General features: G+C 49.1%; 4 protein-coding genes across 4 annotated transcripts; 2 read left to right on the top strand and 2 right to left on the bottom strand.

The window, feature by feature from the left end:
- Positions 1–722: 722 nt before the first annotated feature.
- Positions 723–1,135, top strand: PFICI_05008 (uncharacterized protein; the record flags this gene model as incomplete). Its single annotated transcript, XM_007833589.1, has 2 exons — positions 723–792; positions 855–1,135. The coding sequence occupies 2 exons, from the start codon at positions 723–725 to the stop codon at positions 1,133–1,135; spliced, it is 351 nt and encodes a 116-aa protein (XP_007831780.1).
- Positions 1,136–1,806: 671 nt separating this feature from the next.
- Positions 1,807–3,306, top strand: PFICI_05007 (uncharacterized protein; the record flags this gene model as incomplete). The annotated part of the gene is made up of 2 exons (XM_007833588.1): positions 1,807–2,042; positions 2,124–3,306. 2 exons carry the CDS (start codon positions 1,807–1,809, stop codon positions 3,304–3,306), a joined length of 1,419 nt encoding a protein of 472 aa, XP_007831779.1.
- A 772-nt stretch (positions 3,307–4,078) lies between these two features.
- PFICI_05006 (uncharacterized protein) lies at positions 4,079–5,814 on the bottom strand (the record flags this gene model as incomplete). The annotated part of the gene is made up of 3 exons (XM_007833587.1): positions 4,079–5,241; positions 5,296–5,661; positions 5,745–5,814. The coding sequence occupies 3 exons, from the start codon at positions 5,812–5,814 to the stop codon at positions 4,079–4,081; spliced, it is 1,599 nt and encodes a 532-aa protein (XP_007831778.1).
- Positions 5,815–9,629: 3,815 nt separating this feature from the next.
- PFICI_05005 (uncharacterized protein) lies at positions 9,630–11,441 on the bottom strand (the record flags this gene model as incomplete). The annotated part of the gene is made up of 4 exons (XM_007833586.1): positions 9,630–10,263; positions 10,314–10,583; positions 10,636–11,257; positions 11,345–11,441. The coding sequence occupies 4 exons, from the start codon at positions 11,439–11,441 to the stop codon at positions 9,630–9,632; spliced, it is 1,623 nt and encodes a 540-aa protein (XP_007831777.1).
- Positions 11,442–11,546: the final 105 nt, after the last annotated feature.

Genomic DNA, 11,546 nt, shown 5'->3' with positions numbered 1-11,546 from the left:
GGCGTAATTACAGAAGTCGATGTGGTTGGATCAAGAAGAAACTTTTCCCTTATAAATTCAATTCCTCTTAACCCCGGGAAGACTTTTCTGAAGCTGTTAGTATGATGGAACCAGACAAGACAGTTTTTTAGGATGATTACGCCTATGTTATATGATCCTCTCGTGTCCATTTTGTTTTGGAAGAGCCACAAAGACGAACACACTTCTGCCATTATCGTACAGCTTAGAGCGACCGGAAATGATAGTCATGCTTGAAATGATACAGACAAGAATCTTGTCGAATCTGGTTCGGTTCAAAATGCTCAAAATCGCAGTGGCAAGATTCTTTCGGCGACCGAGTAAAAATAATTAGGTTCTTGTTGGCCACGCGCAATATGGTTGCCGTGCAACACAGAGGCGAGGCCGTTGAATAAGTCACATCTTTTCCATCAAAAAGGCACCGGGCTACTTGCTGTTTTGCGAGCAGAACCAATCCTAAACAGCCTCTTTTCCAGTCTTTGTCTGCCGCATCTACGCAGTTGGAATATACGCCCACACACAGCTCATGCCTGACTGTCTAAATTACAAACTTGCTATACAACATCAAGCTGCACTCGAATAATCATCACTTCGATACAAATCCTTTTATCTCTCTTTTACAGCCAGCACTGCTTCGCGGAACAACATCAACGAGCTCTTCCTGACTCCAAGAAATTATCACACTACAAATTATCACAAGGACAATGGCTTCCACTTATAGCCGTACTCGAATCAACAAGGCTCATCCTCAGGATGTAGTCCCTATGGATATAGGTACGTAGAGAACTCCCGTGCACGATTCTCGTGCAAGGCTGACCAGTATGCTCAATCCTCAGATACCGACACTGTCTTCGGGAGAGTAGACACTGTATTCTCGACTCTGGAAACAGATGTTGAGATGACAGATATCTCGGAAGGGGATATGTCTGAAGACGAAGACACAGATGTTGTGATGGACATGGGCGACGAGAACGTCGGTTGGATTGATGAAGACATGGACATGATGGACGTCGATGTGGAAATCAAGAACTTGGATATCGAAATGGAGGATTGTGACTCCCATTACGACGACATGGAAGTCGACAAGAAGTTGGATTGTCTTATGGAGTTAGACTGATTGGATAATGTACAAGGGTTTGGATCATGTACTAAAAGGAAACAAGAGGAGCTGGGGGAGATGCTAGAATGGGAGATAAGGGTGTTGGAGGGTAGAGCAACAAACAGGGGGCAAAAGCTTACTCGGAAGGCGGCTCAAGATCAGCACGCCCTTTCGATATGTTGCTGGAAAGAAACACGAAAGCAACCAGTGACCTGGGGATGGCACTTTTCTCACAGCCAGGAGATCTCCACCTCATTGCAGAGTCTGGCTCTCTAGGTCTATTGTGCAAGGCGATTGTTGCACGACCCCGCGGCCTGGCACTTGGATAGCCCGCCGTTTGCACATCAGGAGCTTTGGAGTTGTGGTTTTGTCCCCAAGACGAGCTAGAATTTTCACCGCCGCGCTATCAGCAATTGACACTTGCCGTTTTCACTTCCACAATGATTTGACTCTTTTCATGGTGCTTGGAACTGTGAATTCTCGACCTTGTCACAACCAGATTTGCACAATACTGCACATCTGGCCTTGTTCTTCTTTCCGAGCCGAGATGATAATCTCGGCGACATCGACAATACTTCTCCAGGCTTTCATCAAGCATCGTCGATGCCAAACATCCAACAATCGTCGTTGCCATCTTTCGCCGATCGCAGAGTCTTGCGCATGACCCAAGCAAGTCTACACTCTTTACAATGTCTAATCCCCAATTCTCAGCCCCTGGCTTCATGCCAGAGTACGACATCACTGCCGCCGCGGCCAAGAGTCCCGTTTCGGCGTCCGCTGCCCTGCCGGTCATTCTTTTAGAGTGGTCGCGTCTGGATTATCAACAGCAATGCTTGGTACTCTCTGCCCTCTCCCGACACTATGGTACATTCTATGAAGCTCATCAAGCGATCAAACTCAACCAACGCCAGATCGATCGTTGGCTGTAAGTGTTTTCGAGCCTCCTTCCTCGTCTCTGCTTCTCTTTCCATTATAATACTCGTGTATTAACATACTATTGATTCAGAGCTCGATATAATGAGGAAAGAGCCCACGAAGAGCGCTGGAACAGCCATCTCGCCCGGCTACGTCAGGATCCCAATCTTCGGGAGTCCAATGAAGAGGGACCAATCCCTCTACAGCTTATTACGCTTGGGGATATTCGGTATTCCGCCCGGTTCCTAGAACAGTTCAACCAGTCAGAGGCTGCTGAATTAATCAGGCCCCAGCAACCCCAACTGATCAAGTGGCCACTGAACATCGATACGGCCTTGTATGATCCATACGAGATGGAATCTGGTTTCGAGCTTAAATCGGATGATGAAGTTGCCATTGACGAAGGCGCCATGTTCGATAAGCCTGAAAATCGTTTTTTTGAGATGGCCTATAATGATACTTACAACGACTACGGCATCGTTGACCACTGCAACCACAATGACGACAACAACCACCAATACCACGGCAACTACCACAACTACGCTGGCTACCACAACGGTCAGAACAACCAGGAAAGTCACTGTGACTATAACAACCACACCGGCCCCAGCGGCCAGGACGACCACAACAGCCACGATGATCACCACAAGGATCTTGTTAATCTTAATAATTACTACGATTATAACAATCCCAACGACCACAACGGCCACGACGACCACGACGATGATAACGACCATAAAAACCCTAACGACCATGATGACCCTAACGATCCCGACAATCATGGAGAATATAGCAACCACAGCGATCATGACCATGATGACCATGATGGCCATAACGACCATAATGACCCTAATGACTACAGCAATCACGACGACCCTGATGATCACGACGACCCTGATGATCACAACGACCATGATATTCACAACGACCATGATGACCACGACGACCATGATGATCATGGAGACTCTATCAATGCGCGAGCAGCATCGATCGTGGAGGAAGAGGAGATGGAAAAGGCCGAGGAAGCTCGAGAAGCCGCGGAGCGAAAGAAGGCCGAGAAGCGTGAACAGGACAAGGAAACCCGTCGAATCTTCAACGAGGCTCTTGCACAGCGCAAGGAAGAACGCCGCCTTGCAGCAGAAGCAGCTAGGCAGGCTGCCGCAGCTGTGCCGGTCGATCAGCTGGGGCGAGGACGACGAGCTCGCCGTGCTACTGTGCGACCAGCAGGAATGCTGACTTTTGAAGAGGTCGAATTGCCCGGCGACGAAGACTGATACCTGATCAGGAGGATACTCATAAATATGATTGATACTGCAAATGAGGAGTATGGACTGCCTCATGAGGTTCTCTAGACCTCCTCCATTTCTGGATGCTCTTGCACAACATCCCAGAGTACTCATGATCCTACCCCAGATATGACAAAGGAGCAAGCCTTGTACTGGTAGTCTAAGCACTGTAATACCACTACTCTTCTACAAATATGTATACCGCACCGAAAAGTGAAACATTTCCGTCGCTAAGTCGAATGACTATAACACTTCCGCTCGTTCTCCATCGTGTTTAACTCAATCCAGCCATTTTTGTGCCAATCGGCTTACCCAAGGGGAATATAATACCGCTAACATAGACAGAAACAGTCCCAGCTAGACTTCATCCATTTCACCACAACTATAAAACTTTGAGAAAATTTATAATAATTCTATTGTTCTTCGCTGTAAAGCCCTGATTACGAATTTACCAAACGCCTTAACCAAATACAAATCTTGTTACGCCCCTAATTCCAGTCACGAAGATGATCGCAACCACTCAGACCAGCATAATTATGGGTATCGTCATAATTCAAAAGACAAACTTTTCCCAGCCTCCGAATTGTCATATCCTGCGCCGTCTAATTACCTTCAATCCGAATTCCTCTAGTAAACAACCAGGTGTCTTTCCTCTATATCTTTTTTACATAATGGGGCAGTTGGGGCGTACTCGACAGTCTCGTCCCCGCTGTTGTATGGGAACCACCATATGAAATGTGTCAAGGTAGTGCGTAATAGTCTACTCTTCCTCGGGAACCTCGATAATGGTCACATAACCAGCTGACTTGGCTGTTTCTGCCTCATCTTGGGGCTCCTCATTCTTGACGCGCTCAACGGAGAAGCACTGCACTGCGCCGACGACAGCTACCAGAGCACTGCCGTACCAGGCTAGAGCGGTAAAGTTCTGTCGGCTTCCGATGGTGTAGAGGTATCCTGCAACGGGCGGCGCAATCATTCGGCAGGCGGCACCGGCGCTGGCGGCCAGACCATTGACCTTGCCCAGCACGGTATTGCAAGGCGTCGCGTCCTTGATCAGGATAAGTAGCAGTGGGTAGAGAATGATGGACAGAATGTTGCGGACCGTCAGGCAAACGTAGATGGACGGATACAACATGGACTCGGGCACATGCAACAGCAGGGGCATGATGAGGTAGGCGACCGGATGCAGAACCGTGACCAGGATGAAGAGCCGAAAGACACCTATGAAGGAGGCCGCAATGGGAAAGATGACGGCTTGCACAAACAGCGCAATGACGCCGTTGATGGCCATGATTACGCCCACGGACTGCATGGACAGACCAAGACCACCAGGGGAGTACAGTGGATTACCGACAGAAAAGGCCCCAGTCCGCCCGGTAAAAGAAGTCATGGGCATCTTTTCGTCCTCGAAAAATATGGGCAGGAGGTGGTCGTAGGTCATTGAGTGATAGGTGAAGATGGACAGAGCCACAATGAGAGCAACGATCCTGTTGGTGAAGATGGTGACTTGGTCACCCTTGTGCAGCTGCTTCAAACATGGCAGTTCACGAGAAAGCTCGGTGCTGTTTCTGGTCCTGAATGTACCGTAGGTCTCGGACCGGATGTCGACGGCTGGCTGCTTGAGGGCGTCCGAGGTCTCGAGGAGTGGTGTCTCAAAGGATACATACGTGTCGTCCGGAAGCATGACTCGAGGGGCCATGTCGGGGTGGGTCTCGTCAAGCAGGAAATAGCCCAAACAAATGCTGACAAGCAAGAGACCAGCGCAGATGAGGTTGGGCAGAAGATAGGGGAACACGTCGAAGAAGCTTCCCTCGGGAAAAGTGTCGGGGAAAGACTTGTGTGGCTCGGCAAAGATGCCACCGATACTTGGCCCAATAATGGTTCCGATAGACCATACAAAAGGCATCACGGCGTATGCACGTGCTTTGAGACAATGTCAGCATAATATGCCCAAAATGATGAGAGAACGAATCTTACGCTCATGCTCCTTCTTGGTGCAAAGTTCCGAGACCATAGTCTGAATGACACCAATATTTCCGTTCAAGAGTCCACCCACGGCACGTCCAGCGAGAGCAATCCAAATGTTTGTGGCAAAGCCGACGAGAATCAGGCTGAACATGGTGCCGATACATCCCATTAGGAGAACAGGTTTCCGGCCGATACGATCAGAGAGCCCGCCCCAGTACATGCCCATGGAGGCTTCAGCTAGGGCAAAAGCCGAGATGAGCAAGCCAGCGTAAAAGGAGGCATCTTGCTCATTGCCAATCTTGAACCGCTTGACCAGCGACCAGGCATATGGAAAGATGGAGGTGAGCGCAATAGGCTCGGCGAGACGGACAATGGCTGTGAGCTGATTAGCAATAGTCTTGTGTACGAGAGTAGAGCAGATGGGTGTGTGATTTGAAAAAAAAAATAAAGTCACCAACCTAGAAGGAAGAGCTGGACGGTCGGGAAGTCGTCAGGATTTCGAGGCGATCTCTGCTTGGTTAGGACCATGGTCTTGTAAGTGAATATCTATCTTACGACAGCTGATGCAACACCTGACGCTTGTAAAGGAAGAATAAAGAGTGCTGTATGTCGAGAGATCCCCTTTCAAGAGCGAGCGAGTAAGCTTCAGGTGCTGAACCGTCCCCTATTTGTGTAGAACTCAGGGTATATCAAGCAGGGACCCGGAGCTTTCTGGACGGTGAATCACGGAAGGTTTGGAAAAGACGACGGGATGATGTTTCTGTGCCTGGGCGTTCTGCTTCTTTGAACGTAGGTGGTCAAGCCACAAAAAATTAAAAAACAATGGGCAGGAATTGATATAGGGAGAAAGAAACCCTAGATCTGTCGTCGTCGATGGCGCAATATATGCGTCTACGGTAATGCAGGATAACGAAAAATAAATAAATAAATGAAAATCGAGAGTTGGATGAGGAAGAAGCAGGGACAGCAACAGATAGATTGTCGTGCATATGCCAGACTGACTGACCCGATTGCACACAGCTATCTAACAACTCGCACCTACCCTACTACCTGCTCACACCACCATGATTGGGGGGGATATTGGTGGCAGGTGCGAAGCGAATTCGGACACAAAGTTTTCAGCAAGTGTCGGCTCATTTAGTGGCTATCGCCTGACCCATGTCACCTGGCAGTGGGATCGGCTAGGCCGTTTGGCGCCGCGCAAGTCGCTGTGAGTTAGGGCAATTGCAAGTACCACATGTACAATAGCGCTGCGTAATAGTATTGCGACATCGCGACTATGGATTATAACACGGAGACTAGGAGTATTCTAACACTCGTTTTGGCGAGTATTGTCCATTATGGAGCTCAGTATAAGCCAAACACGCGCCATAGTTGGAATAGCCGTGGATTGTAATTGATTATTGCCGTCGCATGGAGTGTTGTGAACGCGACTTGATTCTTTGGTGTATGGATGCATGTACATTATCCGATGTCTGATTGATAGTTGGAGAGAGAGATATGGTGCCGCTAGCTTCCAGGGCTCCCATTCGCTATGCAGAGAAGACAGAAGCAGATAAACAACGTGTCTACCCATTGACTTACATGCAAGAAAGTCTCTATCATACAAGGATCGCTCAACCATGCAGGAGTCGTCATCGAGATTATCTAAAGGAGAGGAAGAAGAAATGATGACAGTTTGCTAGGAGATCGCTCGCCCCCCCTTCCGACGTGGTTCTATCAGGTCTCAATGTGGATCGTTGCACTTCTCAACGATATCTGTACACCTGTATGAACGCACACGTGTTAGATGCAGGCCTTGCTTTCTACCTGACTGATGTATACTTTGTGATTAACCATTCGGCATTGCCGGGTTGAAAGATACGGTTCATGTTGACCAACTGGAGAGGATGCACTGGAGTTTTGCATGTGTACAAAGGCTTGTAGCAGTTGAACGATAAGAACTGCCGTTCAATGCCAAAAACTCAAAAGTAAAACAAGCTCAAATAGGAGCAGGCAAAAGAAGACGCTAAGATGAAGTTAGACGAAGAAAGGACCCAAGAGACCAAACAACCAAGCAGCCAGGCTTGCCAGGCTATCGGTATCGGGATCGATGAGTGCACACAGGCTGTCCTGAAACCTTGACTCGGCGGCCGCGATGGATAGTGCAGGCAGAGCCTGAGCTGGGTTCAGTCATCCTTGGGTTGCCCGGGAGTGTGCTCTTACAAACTTGGCGACGGAAGCATGAGTCCGACAAGCACAAACCTGCCAAACAGTGATCAGCAGCCTGTGGTCATACATTCACCGAGTCACTCATGCGTGCTATCTGTTATGTCAATATACACATTGAGATTTGATCAATCCATTGGCCCAGTTGATTCAGTTCAGCACAGACTGATTCTCTAGTGATTGGGATCCGTCATATACAAGTCTTTTACTTTTAGCACAACCCCAGCAGAATACGAAATAACAGGTACGTACGGAGTAATAAGGTAGTAGATAGCAGAACGAACTGACCTAGATCTAGATCCGGGCCAATAGCGAGCGAGGTGAGTTCCTATCGCGGCATCAAAAACATGAGTCTGCCAATGAGGAGACTCGCTAGTCAAAAATCTCTGTCCGGAAATCTCGTCCTAGATCGACTCGACAGTCGGTAGGCTAATGTAGTCGCATCCGCTAAACTTGTTCGAATGCGCCACTGTTGTGTTCTACAGGATGCCGGTAAATGAACCACCCATCCGATCTCTGTTGTGTTTGATGCAACCCAGGCAAGATCCGATATTCGCCACTCGCTTGGTCTCTGGCTTTGAAAATAATTGTTGATATTTTTGCCATGTTCATTATTTCGTTTTAGCATGGAGTATCTGGTCCTTTTCCCCTTCGAATGCTCCAACTCTGAGTTGTTGCTATTCTCGAAACTTGCTCGCGTCTGTCAGAATTAGGTAGTCCACGGGAACTGACATGCGACGGTTCAAATCTTGATCACCATCGAACTTTCAGGCCCGAGACCGGCTCGACAGGCTATCCCGGGCCCCCTTTGAAGCGGTGACAGGCCATGTTACGGAATATTTGCCAACAACCTGGCTCAATATCCTCTCCCTTGGAAAGCATCCTTGATGCAGCTCATGAGTGGTGTTCCTAGCTGCGTATTTTTACCTGTGATCTGCCGCCAAATCATACACTCAGACGTTGCCAGACTTGCGTCCGGGTCATCCCGAAATGACACACACACGTCACCACGATCATCCTTCTGGTGCAGCGCCTACATGCATCACAATTGCGCATCCGCATGAATCAGCGTGCGTCGAGGTTTTGGGCATGTTCAAAAAGGAGAAGAAAAGATATGCCACCGTCCAGAGAGAGAGAGACAGAGCCCAACCGAGCTGCGTAACGATAAGAACTCTTCGGCAGATTCGCCCGGGTGTAGTCAATGAAAGCACCGTATTACACAGAGCCGCGTTCCTTATCTTGAACGGGTGGAAACACAAAGATAATGCAGTGCAACAGCTGCGAAATGCAAGAAGCAGCAGCCCATTCATGTCCCGTTCGCCCTTTTCTGCAATACGACCTTCAGTGCCCAGAGCTCATTATGCAGGCAACCGGCCGACAGACAGACCGCCTACACCTCGGAGTTTGCAGCTGTTGCGGCCCGACGTTGCGCCTTGCCTTTGTTACTAGTACCTACTCTGTATATCGTAGTCTGTGCCTATGTAGGTATCCTATCCAGCGTAAATGTACCACCTAATTAGGCTAACGACATTAACTGTCCGCTTTGGGCATGCCCTATCAACTAAGGTTGCGGGTTGATTGCATATCCTTCTTACTACTCGTCACACCAAGTCCGACTTCAGTGTGCCCTTGTGAAGGGGAGGAAAAAAATCGGCATTGCATCAAAAAGGATACTTTGATGTTGCCTGCGATCATTTCCGGTAGTCTGGTAGCACGTCCCATCCTTTCTCATACACTCCCCTATGGGAACCCAATGATCTCGAGTCATGGAGGTAAGCATAATGGTCATTTCTTGTGTAAGAATGCTCACTACATTATTTTGATTTTACTAGTCTCCAATATGCTACATTTCAACTTTACACAGTTACCAATGCTCCTAGGCAAAAGATAAAAGGGGGAAAATCCGCTGGCCTTGCATGCAAATGGCGTCATGATCGAAACCCCATGAGAGAACACCAAGGCTCTCGCTCTTACGCACCAACAACAGCTCTGTTTCTCATGCAGGTCTCCACCTCTACAGTTGACAACCAACTCATATTGCTCGAAAACCTTGTCACTTCAGAGTGATATCCATGCTCAGCTATGCAAGGGCAGCAAGATGACGGTGCAAAGCATGTCCCCTAGACGAAATTCTCCTATGAGCCTGCAAAGAAGACATCAATCTCCTCGAGAGAGACACCAATTAGACGAGATAACCGCTTCTTCAGCTCATCGACGGTAATCTCGGGTTTCCCCTGTAGAGGGCTGCCTACGTTGATGCTGCTGAGTCGCTGGACGGGATAATGCGCCTGTGATAATCTGCTGGCCGGTAGTCGCTGACGACTCGGCGCTCGGACAGGGCTCAGGCTGGGGCTTGAGTCGGTGGACGACACGGAGAGGATGCTGTCGATGCGCGAGTGCTGGCGTCTGACTGCTGCCATCTTGGGAGGTGAAGTAGACGGCTTGGTCTCTCGGGTTCGCAGAAGAATCGGGTCCGGCGCTTCGGCTTCGTGTATGGCTTCGTCGACGGCCACGGGCAAATCAAGGTCGGGCCAGAGAAATCCGTCATATTGAAGGATACGGAATGGTGCTCCTTCCCTTCCATTCCACCGCCATCCTTCGCCGGCAATGTGGAAATCTGCCAGTGCCGCTGCTGCATGAGTCCTCTCTTGCTCAACACTATGATCCACGCCAACCTTGCTGTTGCATTTTAGAAGTGTCCGAGGTTTAATGTGTGACCCAAGGTTGTCGCTTCTGTCCCACGTTTGTTGCGTAAAGAGCTTGGCAACACTGTTCCTCATGTCAGCCCAAGTCATGAGCTGGAGAGATATGATACCTACTACTCTACTGGAATCGAGTAATGAGCTCTATATTTTGGCCTCATCCTGTGATGTTTCCAGCTCAAGTGCTGCCGCCAAGCAATACCCGCTTTCAGAGTCGGCTCTTCTCTAAACTTGACAGGGTCGCTGATGGGTACAGGAACCCAACCGCCAAAGATCTCGGCAATGAGGCTGCTGCCCAGTTCCATTTCTAGATCTGCGCCGTAGAATGGCTCCGACATACCTCGACTCAGCGACCGAAAGTCTCTCCAGAAGATGGCATGACCAAGTCTACAGCTCCTGATTAGGTCTTTCTTGGCAAGGGCTGTAGTAGACCACTTACTCATGCACTAATGTGATGGCAGTCATGAATGCCGTCAGTATGTATTCCTCACCATCTTTGGGAAGATCCTTGAGCCTCTTGGGGAACTCGGCCATGACCAGCAGTGTCAACTTGCGTTCTTTGCGGTGCGCCCTCTTGGCACGATGATCCCATTCTTCCACAGTACCGCGCGCATCGAGCTCGTCAAGGGCGAGATTGCCCCTCGGATGGCGACATGTATATCCAACCCAACCCTTCTTTTGAAACATATCGGCGTCGAGCTGCCATTCTACCGACCTTGAAAGGCCCCTTTTTAGCTCTTCTGACGCCTCAATGACCCAGCTCCTCTTGAGTTCCTCGGATGCCCAATCGGCCTGGTGGTGTCGGACAATCGTCTGCAACGTTGTCTGCTCACATTGAGGTTGGGGGCATGAACATTTTTCTCTTCCAGGGTAATGTTCGTTGAAGATGTCGTCAATCAGAAAATCCGATATCCACTCCAGACCGGCGTGTTCGACAAGTCGGCTTGCCAACAAGAGAGGCTGCCGTAGTTCTTGGAATAGTTCTTGCTTTGTGTCTGCCCAGTTTGCAAATACCGGATGAATCTCTCCTTCAAGATTGAGACGCCATTTCTGCGTTGTGCCTGTGGATGATAAAAGTCTCCGGATCAGCACGGTATTTTGTCGAAACAGAAACAGCTTTTTACTGATGGCAGATGGTTTGACTTTACCTATAGCTCCACATTGAAGCAGTGCCTCCCTATCCCATTTCTTACCAACGGACCCCGGCTGGGGCTGATGGTTCACGGGGAGCAACCATTTCGCCATGTCCAACTTTTGAGCGATCTGTCAAGCATGACTGGATGATGGAAGGAGCAAAGAATGAGCACGTTCGGAATTCTCTCAATTGACCAAACAAGTTTATACGCATGG

The sequence above is a fragment of the Pestalotiopsis fici genome (assembly GCF_000516985.1).
Source record: "Pestalotiopsis fici W106-1 unplaced genomic scaffold PFICI_Scf_3, whole genome shotgun sequence".
NCBI lineage: Eukaryota > Fungi > Ascomycota > Sordariomycetes > Amphisphaeriales > Sporocadaceae > Pestalotiopsis > Pestalotiopsis fici.
This window is presented reverse-complemented; position numbering and strand designations above follow the sequence as displayed.